The 25,910-nt window shown below is 37.4% G+C and overlaps 1 protein-coding gene across 8 annotated transcripts in view; it reads left to right on the top strand.

Moving 5' to 3' along the window:
• LOC117236044 (serine-rich adhesin for platelets) overlaps positions 1-25,910 on the top strand; it is a 134,693-nt gene that overhangs the window by 22,743 nt on the left and 86,040 nt on the right. For 2 of the 8 annotated variants that reach the window (XM_033498639.1, XM_033498631.1), the window contains exons 1-4: positions 77-594; positions 19,123-19,297; positions 20,340-20,613; positions 23,038-23,327. In XM_033498639.1, coding sequence (XP_033354530.1) covers positions 513-594; positions 19,123-19,297; positions 20,340-20,613; positions 23,038-23,327 — 821 coding nt within the window. In that variant the 5' untranslated portion in view covers positions 77-512. Of the gene's footprint in view, positions 1-76; positions 595-4,209; positions 5,270-19,122; positions 19,298-20,339; positions 20,614-23,037; positions 23,328-25,910 lie in introns of those variants that run through there. The other 6 variants (XM_033498633.1, XM_033498632.1, XM_033498637.1 and 3 more) reach the window with 5 other exon arrangements.

The following is a 25,910-nucleotide window of genomic DNA, read 5'->3' as shown; positions in this document are numbered from 1 at the left end:
GTGGCGGCGGTAGTGGTAGTAGTGGTGGTGGTGGAGGTAGTGGTAGTGGTGGTGGTTGCGAGTAGCGCGATAGAGACCGATGGTGCAGTCAACGTTGGGACCGGCAGCCCAAAAGACACACGCGGACCTCACGCGTTCTCTACCCCTTCCGTCGAGCACCCCCTTCTGACACCTCTTACCCTCGAACAGTCGTACGGCCCTGAAAGAACGTGCCGCGATTCGAACTGCTTTTTTTCTTTGGGGCACGCTCCAGTCCGCAGGCAAACGAACACAGAGAAGCCGTACATCGGCTATAGTGCTCGTTTACCGGACGTGTAGTGGGTGTGTGATAGAAATGTAATGCTAGTGACGCGACGTGACACGACGTAACGCGATCCACCGCGGTATGACGTTTCTTTAGTTCTTTCGTCATCGTTGCCTGTCTCCCTGCTGCGTACGGATCGCGTGTGAGCCGACGACAAACGCAATGTTGTGACGCGTGACACAGCGCACCGGTCCGACACGGCGTTTCAATGCTCAGGGACGTTGCCTCCGTTCCTTCGTATCCTCTTCTCGTGTACATCCGAGCATGGATGATAAATGTTCGAGTGAACGGTAAATGTCACCCGGGAGCCAAATTTATCGATCTGCGTACACGTATTAATGGATCAGTATGTGATAACTGTACGTTGGAAATCGGTATGGTTCTTGGAGAGAACGTTTCGCTATTCACCAGGATTCTCCATCTCCGCACCGTGTCAGAGGTTCTCGTAGAAATATGACGCTACCGCTACGCGCCTTTTTGAGGACAATGACCTCGTGCACCTTGCTTCCTTCCTAGTCTGGTCTGACTTCGTTGCTGGCTTAAGCGTTTTACTTTTTTTCCCTCGCTCCGTCTGCTTGAATAATGAACACGTCTTGAGACTTTATTTCGAAGCATTTCAGTTAGAAGATGTTGAACGAATAATTTTATTTTTTACCGTTGTTTCGCATTCTACAAGCATTATACGCAGTCTTGTTCGCGTATCATGCGGATCTCGTTAGAAAAATTACGTATATAGCTTCTAATTCGTACCGTGACATTTACAACGAGAATTTTACGCGATATTTTCAACAACGTCACACAGTATACAACACTGAAGTCATTAGTAGCGTTCCAACTAGACCGAATGCGGTTTTTGCGGTACTTCAATTTCTATGGATATACGTATACAGCTTTATTTATAGTTCCCAATTTGTCGCATTGGAGCTAAATCTCTGTATAAGCGTACACAGTGATGCGTTATCGTTGAAATAAGATCACGTTTCCTTCTTACACCATTGTTTGCCTAATTCTTAGTACCACGCATTATGTGTAAGTAAATAAAAACTACCGAGACATTTCAATTTAACTATCCCGAATGTATACTTTATTCTTGTCCCGAATACCATTATTTAAGTAATCGTCAAATTGATCGTTTTCAGTCCACATTTAATTGGAAATTCTATTGTACGTTCTATAGTGACTTACTTCTCGGGCTGCACGAGTAGTATTAATCAGTGCAGTGGCTTATAACAATGCATTCCTACATGCATAACACTAAAAAATTCTCTTTTATGTTCTCCCCTTCTTCCATCATTCTTTTACTCTGTGTCACTTCTCTGCCTCAAGAGCAATCCTCTACTCTCGTCGAGTCTACTCCAGCGTATCCCTGTGTACCGCCTAACGTAAGAATGAATGGTTAAAGACATTACGAGTTGTAAGTTCTACACAATTATTATTTTTCCATTCTTACTTAACTATTTAGCTGCAAACACGAAACTTCGTTGTCATTCAATCTTATTTCGAACCGTGTACGTTTCATTAAAATCATGTCCTCTGTTGTTGACGATTTATATAACGATCTACTTGTCATTTGCACATTTTATTTTTTTTACTTCTAATTTATTCGCAGGCAACCGTGGTAATTTTCCAACAATCCTATAACAATTTGAGCAAATTATTCCCTTTGAGTCGGCTATGAAAGGTCGACATTTGGTATGCCGATACAAACGAGACACCTCTTTGATCACTAAATTGATTCGATAGAGTAGTGGTAATTAGCACGCAGATCTTAATTCACTTGTTATCGGTTACTTGCCCAACGAGAAGCGTCAGAATTTCAAATATTTCGATGGCGCCCTGCGACGATTTTATTTCTATAATAGGTAATTTTAGCGTTAACTGTTAATTTTATGCCTCGATAATTTATCTAATTACGTCGGATGCACAATTTGAATAATTTGAAGACGACGTTGCTTCTGTATTTTATCGTCCTGTAACGCTTTGACTTTCACTTTCTTCAGAAATTTTCTTCCTCCTATACTCCATCGTGTTTTCTTCGTCTCATATTTCGCAAATTATCTTCACCACGAAAGTGGTTACGATAAATTTTTTTCATTCTTCGCATATTTTCATCATTGGTTGTCGCTTCCGGTTACGTTACGCGAATGAACTGTCTCGAATTTACGATATATCTTTCTCTTTGTTTCCTCGTGATTGGTTGGAATGTTTCGAATAGTTTGTGGTCGGATCGTGGTGTAGAGTTTCTGGTATAGCGATCGCCATGCAAAACATAGTCTTGTCTATGCGACCCATATTTTGGAGAAAAAATATCGAGACGCGATAAATCGATAAAATGAATTTCATTTTGGTCACGACACAAATCCGGATATTATTCCTTGTCCGAACGAATAGTAGCTGTAAACTGTCACATAAAGCTAGTTGTATAAATCATTAAGAAGAGAGGGTATGATTTTAATAAAACGTGTATGTAAACTAATTTACATTTGAAGTATATTTATAACTGGAAACTCGTCTTTTTGCATCTCTTAGCGTATACTATATGTTTAGAAAACCACTTCATCGAGTTTGGTGTTCAACGTAAGTTACTCCGTCGAAGAATATCAAGTTTTAAGTTTATTTTGATCGATAACTCTTACGTATTTCCTGTATCTTCCTCGGATAAGTTGATTAACTATGCAAATTGATGAGATTTCATTTTTGTTGAAAACTCAATTTCATTTTCTTCGGTTTTCTTTTAACGTGCGCTTTTCCATCATTATAAGATACATATTAAACTGATGGACGACGTTGAAAGCACCATAAAAATTCCGTATTTCTGTTCCGAGCGTCCCTTTTTAATACGCTCTGTTATGATCTACAAAAAAGACACCGTGTTTTTACTGAGATTCTTCGTAATCTGTGTCCTTGTTGGTTACAGAAATAAATATATAAAGTTCGAAGGAAAGACTGTTATCCTCTCGCGTTTCGTAGAGTTTAGTGGGAAACCAAGTGTTCTAATGCGAAATAATGGTGGAATTGAAAAATTGGAGCTGGAAAAACGTGACAGTCAAGAACGGGAAATTTTTCGTTGGTTTTCCTGGGTTCGATACCTTGTTATCGGAAAGCACTAGTCATTTTGATAAAACGGTATGGCGGATATCGAGATAAATTACAAAACAGCGGCGCCGTCTCGACCGGTATGATTTTCGCAAAAACATATGGCGAGGTGTTTCATATTTGTTGCAGCAATAAGACACAACTTTTGTCGTAAATTCTTCGCGTCGCGAACAAAAGCATAAAGCGAATGATATCGATTTCTACGAGAAATACACCTATTTTCCCCCCTATCTTTCTTATTAAAAAAGAAAAAGAGTCCCTCGAAAGAAGCGTAATTATGCTTCATCCCGTATCAGGTGTTCGCTTAGATCTTATTATTTCCTCCTCGTCTGTCGCGTATTTTGCGCTTCTCCGCTGATACCTTCGTGTCATCGATATACAAATTTTCAGTGCAAGCTACACAGGATTAGGGAAATGTATAAATCGAGCTAGTGATTTGCCACGAAGGGCGGCTGAAAGACGCGGAAGAAAAATGTGTGCTTGACGAAGTGGAAAAGCCTTGACGGAAAATTCACTGTCTTTTTTTAAACGGGCTCGCGTATTCACTCTCGTCTTTTCTGCTATACCCTGCAAAAACGTTAGATTGGAACAACTTGTTTAATGACCAAGCTTTGAAAATCTCGCAGCATTTTCTGAATGTGGAAGATTATATATTTTCTCTCTTTCTGTATACGTAATATGTATATATTGCTTCTTCGAAACATTTTATTTCGTTTCAGCGGATCTTTTGACTATGAGAAAGAAATCGCAGTTCTTTTCTTTTTTTAAGGAATTTATAACTTCCGCCTTATTTGTCCTGTTACTTGAAGGTAGGGTGATTGTTGTCGACGAGACGACGCAGAAAATTGCATACTTTTCAATGTTAAGATGGATTAGCGGTCGAACATATTTCGTAAGTTGACAAGGATGTTCAGCGAGGGTATTACCAAAAGGAACATGAACAATGAAATATAAAAAGAATTCGGAAAACAAGAAAAGAGTTAAATTCGTGTAGCACAAGCGTTCGTGATCCCGTGACAACGAGTGAGAGTCCCCCACAGAGCAATAAAGAGCAGCTTTTCATTTTGCACTTTTTAGGGCGCGCATTCAAAGCGGAAAAAGATTGTGTCGGACTAATCCGCGATTTCTGTGTGACGTTAAAAGAGAGCAACAATGAAAATTCGGATGACGATGTATGTTCGAGTTTAATAGAAAAATCTCGTTGCTGAAGCGTGTTTTTTGGTAACGAGGCGTTGGTCATTTTTCTGTGCTCGTACGCTGTGCGTATGTAAATGGAATTTCGTGATCAAGAGTCTTCGAGCCTCGAGTTTCAAGCGCTTAACTTCTCATGCCAACAATAAAGGTCGAGATCGATTCTCGTTAACCATCGTAGCAATAATCATTTACAATGGACGTTTTACCGTTGATAAAGAGGATCCAGAAGAGGAGCGAGATATTTTCGAGGACGACGAAAAGAGGCATTCGTCCTTTCAACTTCTTGTACATCAGTTGCACACGTTGTTCGATAACCAATACTTCGATGACGAATTTAAAGAGACGTCGATTCTTTGCGCGTGAGTGAATCGCGTTTTTCAAAATAAACACCCGTCGCTTTCACAAGAATATACATATATAAATATTTGTATGCAAATTAAATGAAAGACTGTGTTCGAAATGTGCATCGTGAAAAGAGGAAAAATTTTCAATGAAATTTTGCCATACCCATTCTTGATCAACGAAAATTGTGAAGAATGGATGGTGCGATGGATCTTCGGTCTTAATGGAATTGTGTGAAATTCAGAGTCCCCGACAATACTCCAAGATTTCGGAGAAATGGACAATGTTCAAACACGGAATTGGCGAATGCGGAAAGAACGTGAAACGTGTGAGGTAAGTCGTTCAGAAACATTCACGAACGAGTGTTAAACCTTTAAACTTTTATTTTTTTCAAAAAAAGTTGTCTCCTTTTACGATATAATGATAAAAGTTGCAATTCATATTACACGTTATACACAAGTGTAGAATTACAATTAGAAATTACAAATTGTAATTACAAGTTGAAATTACATTGCGACGCGGTTCTTTTTCTATCAACGAAAACGATAACAGCGATGACCATACATCAAATAATGTAGGATAACTTGTTCCTATTCGTGCAGAACTCGAAATTGCGATAAATTATAAAATTGGGCGCTCGTAATTCTTCAACAACAATAACAACAACAACGATAAAGTTGTTCTAGCTAAAAGCAATTTCCTTCCAGTCAAAAAAAGGAAAGGCGGACCGCCTTGACCTCGTTCTACTTTTTTTTATAACACGTTGCACACGTTGCACAGCTTCTCTGCTAGACATAGGCACCTCGGAAAGACGAATCCCCACCTTCGTTTCTTCTTTCCTCGTTCTTTGCCAAAAGCCTTGTCGACCTCTCGAGGGCGACGACCCGGTTATCTATTAACCAACGGATTTATTCCCCTTTCCACCTTTTCGTTTTAGACCGGGATACTAAATGGAAGATTGTAAAAAATGTTACTCATTCGCGGCATGAATGAATACAACTTACTTCCTTACCTCACTTTCATACTGAAGAAGCGCATTGTAGTTTCTGCGTTTTTATCAATGAATATTTTAACCACTAAATGCATTACATACGATCTGCATCGCAAGTAATGCTGCAATTGGAACGAGTAATATATCATCGGTCGCCTTTGATAAAGAAAACAAGATTAATAATTATTTATTATTTTGCTACTTTGTTTTGCTACTTGTACTCGTTCTGTTTGATCTGTGGAATGTCGGATTTAGAAATCTTATTCCGAAGAATTTACCGCGCGTTGTTTGCTACAATCCTGCCCTTATTTTCGCAACGTACACGAGGTGCTTTACCAGGCTGTTGGACAATGCTACCAGCTAATAAACTTAATGACTCTATAGCCAGCGATGGTAATTATAAAGGCAACAACAATTTAGTTGGCAATAAAACGTAGGACGAGAACAAAAGCAACACAACAAACGATTTATTTTCCGAAATTGTTTACGTCCGGCAAACTGTGTTTTCCTCTGTTATTCTGTATTTATCACGATCGAATTTGCGTGTTGCATCGTGAAAACGTGTTTTTATCAAGCAACGCGAAGTATTAGGACAAACATCGCGCACCCGGGAAACAAATACTTATCCCTGTGGCTTTACTTGCTCATCCTTCGTTTGGTAAACACGTTTCCATCGTTGGACAATCGTGTTCGCGATACAGTGTTAAATAATTTACACAATCAAACCCAGGGTAAGAGTTAAAATACCTAAATTTACCAATTATTCCTCGTGCGATGTATGCACGTTAAATTTCTTGAGTCTTTAATACTTTTTTCACAACGCTAAGTGATGCATACGAACACGAGCTTCCATTATAAACGATCTACGATAGGAAAAGCTGTTTGCAGATAACGTGAATTGATTTGATCTACAATTGTATCGCGATAATTGAGAGAAGATGCAGATACTACTAGATAATTTTGCATAGTAGTTATTACACACGATTATTATTATGCATCTCGAACATCTGATCCAAATAATGGAAGGATTATTCGTATTTGGACGTAGTATTTGAATGTCAGTGCAGTGTATGTTAATTAAAATCAATAAAGCGCCGTGCAATAATGTTGAATTTTATGGAAAGTCTGCGCTAAACTAACTTTCGAAGGAAGTTGATACATGAATAGCAACTATTATCATGTAAATATTCGTGAAGTTAGTCGTTCTAGGTTTTCTGTAGAAAATTATAAGCTGTACCATTTTGCAAGGCTACGCTGTGTCCCATTATTTCTATGCGTCATTAAATTCATCTAGTTCGCCCGTGTATAAAACTTTTCTTAGTAATATTTTCATTCGTCTAATTAAAAATAACGATATGTAATTTAAATAGTCATATCCAATGCCGTAAAAGAATTTTAACGTTTGATACACGAATTTTATGAAACTTTTCCGGGTGACGCTTTGTTACACTATAATTAAATTCAAAGTTAATGACGTAAAACTCGATATATGTATAAACCTCTCCGTTTCATAATTTTAGCCTTTGAGGTACGTTTTACACTTTCAGTCTTCTCTATTCGAACATGATATACATTTAAGGTATGTGTCAGTTTCAAAAGTCATGGGTTAGTTTCTCGTATCTATCACGAAGAAAAGTCACGAAACAAGCCTAATTAAGAATCGCATTAAAACATTACGAAAGGCAACTATGTTACTTATAACAACTTCAGCGCTATCTTGTTATGTTTAGGACGTGCTGCATTAAACAAGGGAAGTTTTTACCAATTTAATCCAAAACCGCCAACGAAGAGATTATGTTGTAGTACCTGCATCGTCTACTCGTGATAGTCATTCATTCACGATATAATTTGTGTTTTACATAAATTTATACAACAGCCCGAAGCAAAGTAGAAGTTTTCACGCATAAATGGATTTATGATCGTTAACTTAATTTCGATATAACGTATCCATAATTATCGAATGTTTAACAGGGTGTATTTTAGAGAGATTTTATTGTACTTTTAGTTAATTAGCTTCGGGTACAATGACCAGACTATCAACCGAGAACTAGAAATATTTTTGTGCCGCCAATCAGGTTAATAACGTTTCGTTCGACTGGCGTAGCGCGGGCAAGAATCGTGCACACAAACGTATCTGACTCACGTGTGTACACGTACACATCTATGAGCAATCTCATTAAAGGAACCAATTGTTTCCAACTCATATTCAAAGTTGCATTCAAGCGTGTAGACTAGAGCGCACCATAGTTTTCCGTTTTACACGTCAATTCCTTCCACTTTCCACGAAAATGAATGGGAGGATGTCAACGACGTTGGGAAAACAAAATTATCGTCGTTGGACGATGCTTCCTGGGTGAGTAGAAAGCCGGTTTTTAAGCTTCTCTTTCAATTCCACGGGTTACTATCCCCTACCTTTTTCCTTTGAAAAATTCTAGAGACGCCGTTATTGTGGTGTACGTTTACAATATACGCTGCAGAATGAATGAAGTACTTACTCCTTTCAACACTGATAATGATTTTGGTCGCTTATAAATATTGCATACTTCGTACTGAAATATAATCTTTCTAAAAAAAAAAAAAAAAAAAAAGGAAAAAGTAGGAAAGAACATTAAAACTTGAGGAGTGTCGTATTCCTTTTGAATTGTGTGCCGTAGTGATCTTTCTTATTCTTTGCTTTTGCGAATCGCAAAGATGTATAATTCGTTCATTCTAAGAGAGATTCTGCTTTTTCGATTTTACGATTCAACCGCTGCGCTACCGCAAATTATTTCTTTTCGATTTCAGAATGCTTCTCATCAAAAGAGAGGGATAAAGACCGAGAACATTAAGACATATCAGCCATTAGGATCAACAATATTTTATTTATATTCGGATTACCTGTCAACAATTTTTTTGAACCATTACAATTTCCAACGATTATATTAAAGCATTATACGAACCACCGATATATTTATCGTTAAACGGCCGTATTACAATATTATTATATCGTTCCGTGAATTTATTACATTCGTCTGGCTGTGTGACATTGAGACATTAACGAGTTCTATGAAATTCTTTCGTCACTCGTATTTATAGATTTATGATAGTTAATTTTGCATTTAATATCTTCCTTGATCGTTAAATAATATAATCGGCGCATTTGAATGGAATTATACTAAAAGTGATATAAATCAAAGTAATTCTATCGGTAATGCAGTGAATGTTAAACGTTAACGTCGCTTCACTTAGGTACTCGACGATTATGCGCATAAACGTTTGACTAGGAGAATATCACCTTTAGCAAGTATTCCTTATAAGTCCAGACATAACCAATTTCAATTATACTGGGTAATCTTCGCCGCCGCGAGTCTCAAGTTACCGCGAACAGTGCAAACTTGTAGACAAAGCTCGCAACATAGGATCGTCATACTACTACGTGTCGTTTCGTGAAGGTGTATTGTAGAACATAGAATTATGAAACTTCCCTTCCCACTTTCACTCGTTGAATGAATTGAATGTTCGCCTTTGTCCTTTCTTCTTCGATGCAGTTTTTCCGTGTGAAACCGGCGTGAAACGTGCTATTTGCATTCATTTAATATCGCCGTTTTGTGTTTATTACTTTTTGTATTCTCGAGCTTTATGGAAACGGCCGATTCTTTGGAAACATTAAAGCACATTTCCTATAATTGCGTAAAAACTTGTGCTCTTTGTCCCCATAATGCATTTAAATAGAATCGCATCATTAATTCCGTAATTTTACATTTATTTCGTGTTCCCATTAAATTTCTGACTAGTAATGAGGTCACGCGGTACTTATAATAAAAATTGCGTTGGATACCGATGAAAGAACCGTCCATTATGATTTCACCAGATCGATGGAATCTAGATATCACACGATCACACAAACTTTTATAAATTTCGCTATTAATATTCGTCTTTCTCTTTTAACGTGAAAATATTATTTTTTATAGAAATATAAGACTAAGATGCAATACTGTAGTTGCTTATATACGTTCATATATTTTTAGAGCTGTTAAGAGCTGTCTATAAACGCTTGCATTCTCGGCATCTCTGAGCTTTTCTCATTTTGAATGCCTCGCGAGCTTCGACGTTCATATAATTACATGCACGACGTGTACGTATTACGACAGAAACAATTTTCTTCCGCGATTACTTGCAATAATTTCGGTACTCATTATCTTCGCCTAGAGCTTTACGTTGCATGCTGAATATAACACCTATACTTAGTATGAAATAATCGTATGCAGTGGTAAGCAAAACTCGCTCCTAGCGGCACACGTTTGTGGAATACTAAAGAGGATTCGCTTATTAATTCTCAAAAGAATTTGACCGTTATTCCAGTCAGTTAGATTTTACTTTTGTTTTAAATGTTAAGCTTTGAACGCTTTGTCGCAATAAACCACTTAACAAATAAATTTTTCAGACAAAATTTAGTCTTAATGTTCAGTTTGATCAATACAATTCCCACAAGTTTGATTAAAATCTCTTCATAAAATTCATTCTAATTTTATATCGTTTTATACCTTCAGAAGCTTGTGAATGACTTGCAAAAATATAACGTTCCGTTAGATCCCATAATGCATGGTTTTCTCTAAATATATTCTTCAAGAGGAAGAGTGGCAGCGTGGTAGGTACGTGGTAATTTTGTTTTTATCTTTAATTTCATTTATGAAGCATCAAACGACCTGCCAATTCCCAGTTTAACGAAGCTAAACTTATGACAGCATCGCGATAGGAGAGGGGGTGTAGAGAAGAAATGTACGACGCGACGAAGAAAATTGATTTACGATATCCCGATAGTGCCGATGGGCTCTCATATCGGATATTGCACGACACGATGTTGAGGGATAAAAAGCCCTGTTGCTGGTTACGAACGAAAACATAAGAAACATTAGATATCGATAATGTCTACGTATCTGTACGACTCAATTTAATCTTTCGTCTTGATGATATCATTTGCTATCGTACGGAATTTCATTTACGTCCCCCCTTGCGCTATCTAATTTGGAAACTTAATAGCGGTTGGTTGAGTTTTGACTACATTGTTTCGTATCCCACATGAAATACCACGCCTTCCACTGAAACTTTCGTTTCAATCGTTTCCATCTCTTTTCTCTTCTTCTTTAATCTATCGCTATGGCAAGGATACAGATTGTTTCTCATCCCAACAGAAGTTTACGAATCTTATAACCTTTCTGTTATTTCTTGGTAGAACATCTGAAAGTTTAAAATTTTTCCTATTTTCTTCCCTAGATCCTTTCATTGATTCCAATTTTATCAATATACGAACACGGGATAGTACCATGGAAGATTTTGCAAGTGGACATACTATCTGAGAAACGCAATGGCACGAATGTAACGAGTCGTTCGACTGCAACAGAGATGTACCAATGTTGAAAGTTTCGGAACACATTTACAGTACTCGGCTGGCATACGTTTAGTCAGCGATATGGCGGTTTCGGTTCCTCTCACAAGTTCTATCAACGATTCGATGACATTACAAACTTCTGTTGCATCTCATTTGAAGTCATGCGGAACGAGAGTTATTGCAAAATTTAAAAGCGTCTCTCTCTATTCGAAATATTCCTCCTCTATGCCTGTATACTGTATAAGTCAGTTTAATATCTGCCGCCCATTATCAGACATTTAAAAACTGTGTCGACGCCAGAAAGGGAAATAAATTTTTCCTCGGCGTAGCATTTAAATTGAAACAATAAATTGTTCCATATTGTATTGAAATGACGCAATTCATGATGAAATTTTCGTTCCTTATCGAAACTTTTTAACGACAAAGTGAGATCTGATAAATTCGTGACAACGCTATTGGACATATTAACCTGGCTAAAATGTGCAATTTCATTACTACATACTGTTTGTTAATTTTCCAATAAAATAAAGAAAACACGCTAAAATCAAATTTCTGTCTTGGGACCATATAATATTCGTTTCATAATGCTTCATGATAAGTCGTTCTTTTGCACTGCAAATTTTAATAAATTTCTCATTCCTTGTCAATATTTTTAACAATTAACCGATTTTATAAATTTCTAATATTATTATTGGACATGTCACTTAAATATACCATTTCATTATTCTATGTTTAACAACTAATTACCTAATGAAATAAACGAAACACATTTAGATCAAATCTTCCTCTAATCGCATAATATATATCTACTAGAGTAATTCCGCAATAGTTAATAACTAGCTTCAGGCAAGGTATCCAGTTAGTAACTAGCTCTTAACCGTATATCTTCTTATAAGTCCGCATAAGTTTCCTATAAAGTCTCCGCTTGGGGTATCAGTTTCCCGCAGGTGTCGTCGAAGCACCAGGGAAACTAAATCGACGTGCACAAAGTTCACGGTAGATATCACCAGCTAAAACAACTGCGTACATACGAGCCGTCCATTTTAAGCTTGTTCGTTTGTATCTCGACAGCTCGTACTCGCTTGCAAATGGTTCTCGCATCGAGCGATACATTGGGATGCTAACAACGCGGTTCGCTGCTGTCACCGAGAAACCTATCCCGCGAAACGTGCTAATCCATACATGATACGATATACTCTTCCTTAAATTATATTCGATAGGTTGCCTTAAACATATCAGAGTGTCAATCCATTTTCCCAAATTTATCGTCATGCGTATCATCCAGACAAAGCAATGTCTGCATAGTTTTATATTATGTAATAAAAAAAAAAAATATCGTAATCTTGACGTCTTGACAGCACAGGCATGAAATCTATTACACTATTGGATATACTACACACATACGTAATTGGAATTCATTTTCGCATGTGATTATATCGCCAAGATTTTTCATTTACACGAAACTACGCAACAAAAGAACTATCACATTTATTGGCGTTACCTTGGCAACGTAATTTAATACAGTGATTTTCTAGTCTACGAACGAACGAGACACAATGCTTCTTCGGATATGACTGCTAGGAAGAAAGACGAAATCGAACGAACGACGTTTCACGGTACGATGTGATAAAATGTATTTTATCTCCTTTAACAGAAATGCTTCGATCTATTCGTCAAGAATCGTCATTATTTTAGATTATCGCCGTAGGTTCTTCGCGATTTTTCTTACAGAAGAAAGAAAAGTATGTGGAATTTGCAAACGCTCTAAACTTGATTTTATATCTAACCTCTTGGCTCGAGTACTCTGGTATGCATCTTTTCTAGGATAATTGAAAATCTACTCCTGCGGCTTTTCCGTGGTTGTCGAAGTGCTTCCGCTTCTTCCTCTTCCTTCTCTGCCTCACTCCTTCAAGCATCGAAAATGCGAATTATGTATGCATCCTATCCTCAACGCTGATACTCGGCGCATCGTAGAAAGACCTATGTCATCTACGTACATGTGACATAATGTAACATCAGTAGAATTCCACATCAAAGACATTGTCACAATATTTTGTGTAATAAAATAAATGAAACTGCGCGAAATTTGGTATTTAATTTTGATAATTTTACTCTCCCGATGGTCCTTGTACTTTAAATCTCGTGCTCATATACGCCAAACGTACAATTTCGTGTGGTAGACAATGAGCAAGTTATAATAGTCGAAGACAATGATCGAAATAGCCAATATACGATTGTTCGGAAGGACTTGATTGAAAAATGCCAGGTCGATACCATTCGTTCGACTATAAACCGTCCAATATTATGGCCGATACAAAGTTTTATGGTTTACTGTGCATTCCATAGGGAAATCATCCGGGAAATTACACAACGGAATTTCAGCCAACTTTGAGCGGCTATCAGCATGATCTCGCATAGAGGATTTGTCGGGTTACGTGATTAATTAATCTCTCAGACGTTAGAAGAAGGATTACCAAGATCGATCATTAATATTATCTATACACTATCATACATTTGTCGTGCGCAACCATTTCTACCGATAGGTCGTTACGATAGATTACAAATTTAGATTTAACAAATTGTTTAAACTTGGCGACGACATTTAAATACCAGTCTGGTAGATAACAGTCTGCATAAACTAACAAACACTATATTCTATATGATATCTTTATTATATCATCGTTACATAACACAAATGGCATTCATTGTTTGATCGTGTACAGCTTGTTATCCAACTCGTAATTACGTAATTTACCATAAAGGAGTATTCGCTACCCTCGATGCGAATTCGTTGAACGATATTCAACGATAAAATGATACAAAGGGTGTAGAGAAAATTTGCATGGAGCTCCGAAGACTCGGGTACAATATCGTGACCCTCGAAAATCCGGCGTAATTCGATGACGTCCGGAGCTTTAAGAGCTTTGGAGCGGACAATCCCTCGTCTTCACTAGCATTTTCCTTTCTTCGGAGTCCAGGTAACCACGCGATGTTGACTTAACGCCGTCCCCGTTGTATTTATCTGACTACGAACACGAGTGCCAGCGGATAATGCCAACATTGTGTATTCACGTGGAATATTGCTCACATTTATACGCGACCGTGGTTCGTCCTCACGTATGCAAACTGCGAATACACGCGGATACGCGTCTGCTTGTATCGTGTCGTGCCATCTGAAAGTCTTGAAGAGTGCCACTTCGTACTTGCTGAGACGATATTCTTTGCGGATCATCCAGAGGGAAATATCCAACGCGAGCGAACTGCTCGTTGGAATAATAACCACCGACACGGCGAGCGCAAAGGAGAGCGATTAAACGTTCTATAGATTTTAATCAGGACTAACAAGTTGTTCCCGTGAATTTTCTAGCGCGAAAAAGTTCTCTTTAAAATTCTCACGTATTTACAAATTTTCTATGCGTCCTTTAGCACCATCGAGGCTTGCATTTAGCACAACACGAGTATGTACGTACTCTTAAAATATTTGTCATGCGCATGTGTGTGCATGTTTGCTTGTAAAGTGTACTTAAGTCCTGGCGACTGCTACCTTTCCAAATAAAATTCGATTTTGTTCCGATGAAAACTCCTAACTCAACGACTGAATTTACTTGCTTATTAATTGATGAATAATTTTTACTTATATTGCACGTTATACCATTTTTTTCTTTTTTTCTTAGATGTAGACTGTTGGATAATTGAAAATAAAATCACCCATCCTATATTCTACCTAACAAAAGCAAAAAAACTGCATACAGTTTCGAATTTTCATTTGCTCTATTATCTGCACGTGCCTTGGAAATAACAGGTGCATATAAATTGCCATTTGATTGTTAGTAACACCAATATCGCAGTTAACTGTTCGAAAAAGGACGGGAAAGAGAGCTATGAATTTGTTCAATATAGATGCAACACATTGATTCGCAGTAGCTATATGAACAATACGTAGAGACAAAATTGCAAAATTTAGCAGCAGTACGAAACAGTTGTAACCTCTACGACAAAAATGTTATAACATCGGTCGTAATTTAACTTTGTCGACAATAAAACGTTGCTTCTTTTCAACCTTATGAGTTTTCGCGAGCCTTTCTATTTACTACACAATTACAGCCCCTGTAGTACTGTACTTTGCTTTACAGCTGAGTCGAATGGAATGGTATTTATAGGCTCTTCGGCCAGGAAGAGATTACACATCTCGAGTCTCCAGACACTTTTACATTCGTTAAACATTTTAAAACAATTTTACATGGACGATAAAAGCTATGAATGACGTAGGGATTTCATTTAGGAATGAATATAAATGACATAAATGTTTAAATGTTAGAAACAGTATATATTGTATATTCATTAGTATCGAAAATGTAGCCTTTGTTGTGTCTATTGCAATATATGTAATAGTTATGCCTATCTCAATTTAACTTGATTTCTATTAATATTTGTAGAAGAGCAGTTTAGCGTTTCTGCTTTGTGAATATGGCAACATGATGACCATGAAACCGCACCGTCATTAGATAGACTTGTCTGTAAATAAAATGAATTCCATTTCCGATTAACGCAATTTTAATGGTATTTCAGACTCGACAGCATCATTCAATTCTACATTTGCATATTTCATTCCAAATATATACTTCGTACTTTCAAAAGTTCAACATTTAATTAAATGATTCGCTTATCGCTCCTCAATGTATCGATGTATTTATGCTCGTCTACAAAATATTCCTATTTCTTTTATCTTAAAATAATATAATTTTGATTGTAAAATATTTGAGTATAATATTGTTTTCACATTTAAAACTCTATAAAATTCCTTTAATAGTGGAATAAATAATTTTCAAACATATTTTCACCTTTTTGTCTGTGTGAATTTGGATTTACAAAGTGGCAATAGTATAGCAAGCCACAATAATAACAACTATTGCAGACTTTGCTACTATTCCCTTTCTTTTTTTACCATAACCATAAATCTTGATCGGAGGACTTGGAGCTCCTGTTTGGATCGTGTAGTTTTCGTTCTGAAAGACTGTGGTGCGTACCACTCGTAAATTCCAATCAGAATTTGCAATTTATGGAGTGCCTTAACCGAACACGAACACGTTTTGGGAATCTAACTGAGAAACACAGAAATCTCGTTTTTACCACGATGATCACTACACAATTTGTGTTTATCGATTTAATTGCTCGTGAAATGCTGTTTGTTTCGATCCTTTCATTGTATGAACGAACATATTTTCTATAAAAATTATTTGCAGAGCTTGATTACTCGGTTGTTATTTTTAACAATTGGTAGAATTATTTTTGCGCAGTTTGTGCGCATGAAAGGTCAGGGTATGAAAATGTCGAAAAAGTAATTTTCATAGAAAAATATCCAAAACTCAATTAATATGTAATATAGGGAACAATATTGTGTCTTGATGCATTTTAATTCAGCTATTATCCTCGAAATTTATATGAAGTAAGCAATTTCGCTATCAAAGACGTCCTCCTTCATCAACAATATACATTAGAATGCAAAACATAAAGCGCGCAGAAAGTGATTAATTTGACTATCAAACCCTATAATTCGTGCTTGTTCTATTTAGGTTACATAATATAATATTACTATAATATGCCAATGTCAGTATTGAAGCTAAAACAAGTACGCAAGTATCTCGCGAAAAAAATTCAAAAGTGGAAGGGAGGGATGATTTTTTTGAAAGTAGAATTATCGAAATCTTTCTGAATCTTTGAATCCCTGAATCTTTCATTCTTGTGCTTTATTCACACTCTCGAAATCTTTACCTTGCATGCGGATATGTATTCGTTTCTAAATAAACAAGTCGGATTTTCTTTTATATTATTTCACGAATAATTTGCCTTTGATGTAAAATATATAAATATATATTTGGTAAATATTTGATAAAGAGGAGGAAATATTGATCCCTATGAAATATTGCTCGACAGGATAGAAAATATTTCGTAATATTTATCTGTGCATAAATTCTGCTTTATCGAATTTTTGACGTACACCATTGACACTACATATGACGAAGGAATAAACTAACACTGCGGTATCTAAGAGATTATAAAAAGTTGCACATTCAATTTTTGTGCATTATAAATATTTTAAAATTTAGTATTTTAATTAAAAGTCTGAATTTGAATTGCTCTTTGATTGTCCCTTTAAATAAATTGTTCGCTTTAAATTTGACAATACTAAAGAATTGTAAAATAATACACATACAGATGCATCGATGTTGAATAAAATAGCGTACACGTTAAAGTTTAATTATACACTTGATGGATGTGTAATAATGGTTTCGTAATTCATATACACCATAGTTATAGGGAATACTATTTTCACATACTTCACGTGAATTTCCGTTAATTGAATTTTCATAAAAAACTAGTTTCACATTTATATTGCGTTTTTCATCGACATACTACTTTCATAACAGACTACAAATTGTGTGCCGAAAAGTTCCATCGATATCCCACCTTATAATGAGACTAATTATTACTTTAAGCTATATAGGAGATAGTTTTTTAATATTAAAAAGCAATATTAAATGTTCTTCAATTAAGAAGAAAAAGTACATGGATTTTTAAATTCCTTTCTTTTTAATTAATTGACGCCAGTAATAAAAATCAGTTATAGCGTTTTGTAGAAATTTGTCGTTTAAAAAAACTGGCAGTAATTTTTAATTTAAGTGCACGCGCAAATAAATTAATTAACCGATGGTTTTGTGGAATAGAATGTTCAGGGGAGCTTACAAATAAAAATAAAAGATTCATGGCTCTTTGTATTCAATGTAAAACCGTTTCAATTGAAAGGACAAAAAGGGACGTTTAAAGAGACGATACAGCGATGAAACGATGCCGCAAGTTTTTAGCAGTGTAGCAGAGAAAGAAAAAAGCACATTTTCGGTCCTATTTGCCAAGACTTTTTCACTAGTTCTGCTTCAAAGAGGTATAAAAGTATGGCGGGCGCAGTGTCAGTAGTAAATTCTTTTCCTGATCCGACACGAGCCCCGAGAGAAGAATTTACAGACCAATAATTGCGATCCAGTGCCTTTGCAGGGTAAACATTATAGAAAGACAATGTTTTAGTAATCGTTCTTTATTGAAAATTATTTTCTGCGCTTAATACCAACTCGCTATTGTAGTCACTTGATTATTCCGTATGCTTTGACCTAAATCAAGTTAATAAAGAACTTTTACAACTGTAGTCAGTTGCTTCATCGGAAAGTAAAAAATGGAAGAGCGAATATTTCAACACATTGATGCAACGTATACAAGCATATGTAATGTTCATTTTAATAATGTATTTAGTTTTTTATGACAATAAAGAAACGATCTACGTTCTTCGCATATGCAAGTAATTGCAGTATTCTTCCTGAACGTATTGTACGAATTTCATACATTTGTATACAAGAAGCGTGTAAACATTTTTGGGTTTTTTGCTGGTTTGAAAAATAACGCAAAAAAGGATTTACGAGGAACTTTGGCTCTCAGGTATAGAATTAGCGTAGCATATGAATCTTAAAAAAAAAGTTACGTAAATTCGAGATTAACTGTATTTCGACGTCACGAGAGATAGAAAAATAGAGACATTTGACAACGGAATTTATCCTCTATCGGATCAAGGATATCAAAGCAGATTAATGCATTGTTTCAGCCCTTTGGTTCTTGCTACGCCCTCTCTATTCGACGATTCAGTGAATTTTAGTGCTTCCCATAAACTGTTGCGACAATCATGCGAGAATTCTATACTGTATACTGTTAGCAGAATGCATTTTCAAGCGTCAGATTTTTTCGAGTGGAATATTATAGGAACCTTCTTTGTACTGATTGTAGGATGCTGGAACAACAGGATTCCACTTGCACCGGCTAAAATGAATCGTAGGGAGGACCCGCTGTTGCGGCAGCATCGCAATCGCTTGCTGCAATTAGCGGAGGTGACAAACATCAAGCCTGGCCGTGGCAGCGGGAAAAGACGAGGCCAAAGACAGTCACACGGTTTTGGACCCAGGTCAGCTCGCAAAACTGTAGTTATGATAGTAGGTGTATACTGCACGCACGTCCAATGTATTAACGTTGCGTCCACCTGTACGTAAAAGCCAAAGAACAAGCTGTGAATGTACCAATTTTTTATGCTTAGCTAACTGCTAGCGAAGACTGAATCGTGCAACGACGGTGACAAAGTTAATTTGACCCTAATCGAAGATTAAAATATAGAAGTACAGATGATCGAGGAATTTATTTTAAAAGTCGACACATAGCTGTGACATCTGGTTAGAAATCGAAAATTATCTTTTTTATATCAGACCATTACATTTTTGTCTTTGATATTTCCTGATCTTCTTTTTGAACCGAACACATTAGAGGATAAAAGAATGTATAGCAATACCGACCGTAAAAAGAAACATTTTCTAGGTATCGAATATTTTTCCTCGTCTCGTTCATATATTCGCAATAGATCCCAGGCCGGTCTGCTGCCGACATTTTTATTACCATCCGACCGTTTTCTTCCTACTCTTTCTACTCCTCCCCCTTTTTTCTGTTCCTTTTTAATCGTTTTTGACGTATTATGATGAGCAAAAGTAGAAATCTCAAACAAAAATATCAGAGAAAAGTAAACTATCCGCGGCTTTCAGTGGGCTTGCATAATTAACCTTTTTAAGCCGACATTACGCGTGTCGACGTGCACGACATTGCATTCATCGTGCATTTCACTGATCCGCCTTCTGCCCCTTTTTTGTTTCTCCCTTTCCTTTGTTCCCTCCACGTTGTTTCTACTCTTTCACGTTCGTGCCCACCCTTTCTCCACGTCCCTTGACAAAATTCCTTTCACGCGAAAAGAATCTCAACACCCCTGAGACAAGATTTTTCCTGCGGGAGAATAGCAAGCTTCGCAGCCTCTATAAATATTAACATTCTACGATTCACATTCTTATCGGGCCGAACGAGTACCTGATCTTTTGACTTGCAAATAAACAAGATGTACACGAATATGATGATATCGCGACGCGAGAATTGGCGGAAAGGGGAAACGGTTTTTCGGACTGTTTCAGCAATGGCGGACCGAGCACTGGTGGCCGCGTTACCCTTCAGGATATCGTTAGAAGCGATCCTGGATATACGCCAAACATCGAGCATTTAGTTTTCCCGGAGCGTAAGAGCAGCAACCCGAATTTAGCTAAAACCGGCGATGAATCCCCGCCGAACAAATCCAAGTCGAACGCAACTAATTCGGGAAGGTCCAGACTCGCGGAAGTGTTCTCCAGGCATTACTCGAGGGGCTCCTCGCAGGATTCTTCCGTCACATCCAGGAAAAATCACTTAAACGTAAGTATTCGATAATTCTGTTCTTCATAAAAATTTAATCCATTTGAAACCTGTAACTATAACACGATACATATGCGAAAACCGATGTTCTCTCGAAACCAATATTACTTTTTAATTTTTCACGACGTTCTCTGCTCCACGTATACTCTATTTATTTGTTGCATACTTCCTCTGCGCCAACTTACTTCTCCAATTGTATTTCCAATGTTGTTTGATAATAGCAACACGGTTTCCTTCTCACGACACAGCCAGTGCGTTACCGCTTTCAAATAGGTTAATCATAATTCACGTTTATTAGGAAGTTTGTTGAGCTTTTTAGTTGGAACCGATTAAATGCATCGAATTCCAAAGATACAGAGACTCAGACAAGGCAAAGTTTCGTCGTAGGAATACGATAAATTCATTCACAGCGGTTAAACTATTGACTCGGCCTAGATATTTCAGACGATTTCTATCCTGTTTCGAGACGCGCGGTCGTTTCAATTTTCCAGGTTAGGTAAACAACCGAAATTGCCGAAAGAAATCCAACGCGTGCGCGTAATAAAATACACCGCGGTGACGTCGATTTTCTCGTATTTCTTATCAACGGCACCAATTCCGATCGGTGGCGATGAAATAGGGAAAGGATAAGCCACGATTAATTGGCGAGAATCTAATCGACACAGCGTTTCCAAGCGATAGGTTCACCGGTTCGCTTCGTCCCCTCTTGATTCTCGGTGGATCGCCAAGTGAAGACGGGTTTCTTCGGCGTAACACACAACGAAAATAAAAATACTTTCATCGAAGGAGTTGCGTAGCCAGTCTCTCGCACCTCGTCCGTATTTGGAAGTAGAAACAGCGGCAACCTATGTTGCGCGTAACCGTGAGTTTATAAACTACAGTTCATCTCGTGTAGCGACGCGCCGCCGCTCGTCACTACGACTTCCAGAATTCCTTTATGCAATCTCGACAAACATGCGTATGACTTTCAAGCCGACATATTGACCGCGTCCAAAGATATTCATCATTTTTCCTTTTAATATTAGAAACTCAGCCGAGTAAAAGAAATCATACTGACACGAATTTTATTTTATGGTGAAGCTTATAAAATTGTTTTATAACCCTTCTATTTACTCAGAAGCCTCTTTTTGTGGTAAATTCTCTAAAATGGTTTCATGATCCTTCTATTCATCAAGATTCGTAGATGTCACTGGAAACAAAAGGTTAAGTTGTAACATTTAGAAATAACAGAGGTAGTAAAATGGGAAAAATGTTCTTTGTAATAAAGCGGAGTAATAACGTTTAACTTTTGTTCTTTTTAAGTAGATAAAAACATGATAATTATGAAATTAGATAAAGAGCTACTGTGAAGCTACGAAACGTATATCAAGTATATCATATGAAATAAATAAATTAGTTGTAAAAGGAGAAGAATTATGTGTAGTCTTATTCTGATAAAAAATTAACGTTCTTCTTGTTAAAAGCACCAGTCACGAAACTAGTCATGTTCGGTGGATGGAATTTGAATAATGCGACAGGAAGGCACGAATGCAATTAACGAAGCTGCATAAAGATGGACGATAAACCTTCTCCTCTCGATATTCCACGAAATCTTAAGAAATTCTATGGCGATTTCCTCGAAGCGATTATCGAATCCCCAATTCCCCTGTCGAAAAATGTGAATTCTCTATCGATCGGGGATACTATAGCTTGTCGTTCATCGAAAGATACGGACAAAACGAATTGAAAAAAAGAGATAAAAAGGAGACAGTGAATAGACGAGACCAATGAGAAACCTCCGAGCGACGGCCTATACTGAATCGATTAGCTTCCCCATCGAAGGAATAATTGCAAAAGCTAAAGAAAAGAAGTCAAATACGTTCCTATTTATTCTAACCGCATCCAAGTGGCCGCATTAAGGGAACATCGTTTACAGTGTCTTGTGCTAAATGTGTCCTATGTCCGTAAAATATGAAATACTGAAATAGAAAATACTATTGAACGCTGCTTACTCTTAAGTAGCGTTTAATAGCATTTGACAATTGCTATTTATTTTACCCATTTATTTTAACTTTAAACTCATCTTTAAACTCATCAGAATACGAATCATAGGGATAGGAAGTATCCAAGGTCCACAATCCAAATTATGTATTATATTAATCTTTCAATCTTCCAAATATCAACCTAGTCTTACCAAGCATCTCATAAAATGCCAAAGAACATTCCCAAAACTCTACGATTGAAACTTTGCGATGGAATATTCCATCTCTTCTTCGCCTGAGATACTCAAGTCAACGCTTAATTCTTATCTCCGTAACTACACTTTCTTATAATATTCCATTGCCATATCTACGAAACTACTGGAAAATTGAAAGTAACCCCCTCCCGAGTTTGTACCGCGACAATGATCGAACGAACCTCGCTGATTTGAATTTCTGATCGCAGAGCACGTCACTGGACAGCGGAGGGACGGTGTCCCATCAAGCAACAGGGTCGAGCGGAGCCACGGTGGTGACGAGGAGCGCCGGACGTCGTTGGCTGTTGCAGAGCTCGCAATCCTCCAGGCAACATTCGGTCGAGGACGGAGTACGTGGGGGCAACGTAGGCGTCATAGGGCCCGTTTCGACCTCGTCCTCGAGTCAGGCCCCTGCTCCAGCCTTGCCGCCTCGTAGAGTCAGTTCAGCCGCGAATTCTACCGACATCTCAAACACAGCCACTGGCTCCCGCGGCGACAGGTAACGCGTGTGTTCTCTCTGTGCTTCTTTTCTCTCCATTCATATATTCTTCGCTTCATTTTATTCTTTTTCTTTTGCCTCCCTCTATCTCTCGTTACCTCTGTTCTCCTCATTTACATATTTCATGTGTGCGGTACTCCTTCGATGTAAAAAGAATATTTCCATCAGTCTTTCCTATTTCTTCCTTTTTCGTTCATGGAAAGGATGGGCAGATGAGAGAGGAATATAACTCGATTTTAACGATGGTTATTCGCGATTCACGATTTCCAATTATTTTGCACTTCACTTTCACTTTTTCAACATTGCGTGTTGGTATATGTATCGTAGTACGTGATTGCACAGGTAATGTTGCTCGTGATTGTTGTTGATTCTTGTCAACTCTATACGTGTTGATAGTTTCATTCGAAATAGTGCTTATTACAAATTATCGGACAAATAATCGTTCTCGTTTATTATTAGAGGGTTCTTATCTTTTTATAAGGAAGGTGAATCAGTTAATCTTTAGATTAATACGTCACGCTACGTTCAATGAAAGAATATCCGAAAAATGTAAGTTCAAGAGAATTCCTGATAATCTCGATTGATAATCGAGTCTGATGAATATCATGACCGACACGATAATAATTTCTTCAGTAATACCGTGGGTCACTGAAAGAACTACACGACGCAGAACGTGTTAATTTTTTACGTGGGCTAGGGAGTTCATTGTCCCGTTCGTCGAGTGCTTTATTCGTCGGTGTGACATGGCCAGGCCAAAAAAGGACACGTCGGACTAAACGAATAGTAGCAGAAGGGGATAATATAATTAACGACATTAGTTTTGGTGAATAATGTGAGAGAGGTCGTTTCGTCACGAGATTAATACCGAGGCGACAAGCATCGTCGATACGTCGATTTGATAAAAAGAAAATGAATTCGATCATGGTTGGAGTTTACGTTTATTCGCTCTCTCTCTCTCTCTCTCTCTCTCTTTCTCTGTTTCTCTCTCACTCTTTCTCTCTTTTTCTTCTGTTTACTTCTTGTAGTCTTTGACTCGGTGGTTACGCGCGATGTAAGTTTCATGAAGCTCAATGAAACGAGGCAACCGCTTCCTACACCGCTCGCTCTGTCCTCGGAACTACCCTGCGGAGTTCAACTTGTTTACACACGGGAATACAAAATTCAACGGGTTGAATGACAGAGAGAGCGATCCTAGAGCTCTTTCCAAAGCCCTATACGGTTAATTAGTTGTCTCGGATCATTTTTACGGAGTTTAATGGGATCGCGGGAAAGCAAGCTTGCTTACTTTCTTGAAACGTGCGTTTGTTTCTTGAAGTTTTCTCGCGTTAAACATCACTCTCCGTTTTACGATTTCGTTTTCTTCCGAGGATAGTAATCGTCATCTTAAAATATTAAATCTGTGCTGTGATTTTAGTACCAGTGAAGTTTAATTCATGAGATGTGTGAAAGTTTTATCAATATCTCGTCAATCGATGTGAATGTTAATGTGATCGCGAGATGACGCTGCATCAATCCTCGACGACACAGTTATATTTGGTATATTCATTTATCACGCGAGAGTAATCCTAATCCAAGTGTGAAAGCCAGGGAAAGACCCTGCAGATGATGTCAGTTATGAGGTAAATATAATTAATCCAGGGCATTCACATATATCTTCTGATAAGGTCATTCAGAAATAACGTCATACTTAGGCCATGTAATATAAATTCGTCTATTTGCATCTTGCTACAAATAGTCGCATAGCTGTTAACGAGAATAAAGTAGTTCTATATATATAGAATATATATATATATATATATATATATATATATATATATAAAATCGCGCAGTATATTAACTATAACGATTATATTTACGGAAAAATCGATGGATATCAGTTATCATCGAAACGTTTTACGTTGAATTATATATTTTATAATTTCGCTAATAAATTCGTACGCGACCAATTCTACGTCATTCAATCTAAAAAATGAATCGAGTCATTTGGAAGATTAGAATGTCATTTATTCTTGCGCTTTAACCATTTATGTTGCGACTCGAAGCTTGCCGACGATTCCATTTCTCTAGCTGCTTCTTCTTTCATGAATCATTACGGCGGAGGATTATTCCTGCCGTCGTTGTCGTCTTTCCTCGCACTGTTGACTACATTTACCGAGATTCATTAATGATAAACGGTAGGAACATTTGTGAATTATCGTAGCACCGGACACCGTCACATTGACATCCTGAAATTAACTTGCCGGCCAGAGAAAATTTTATTCCAACGACCTACATATGTATACTTGGGCGCAACGAAATTTGCATTCTGTCCACTCGCGTTTTACGAAACGTTTAAAGCGTGGCACCGATTGTTCGCGTAACATCGAAACATTGTTCGACGCTAGAAATTGATATTCTCGTATACGCGAAAGTGTTCTTGTTAATCTGGTTGGGAATGCGAATTTCCATTACTCTATTTTAAATCGAGTTACTTTTACTCTCTTATCACGTTTTATCGCTATGTTAGTAGGCTATACGCGTACCGGCACGCAACGCGTAAAGAAAACAGAAAGAAACCCTTGTACATTTAATCACAGTTAAACT

This window comes from Bombus vosnesenskii, unplaced genomic scaffold, assembly GCF_011952255.1.
Source record: "Bombus vosnesenskii isolate JDL3184/JDL3185 unplaced genomic scaffold, Bvos_JDL3184-5_v1.1 scf7180000013339, whole genome shotgun sequence".
Taxonomy (NCBI): domain Eukaryota; kingdom Metazoa; phylum Arthropoda; class Insecta; order Hymenoptera; family Apidae; genus Bombus; species Bombus vosnesenskii.
Note: the sequence above shows the minus strand (reverse complement) of the source record. Positions and strands in the feature narration are given on the sequence as shown.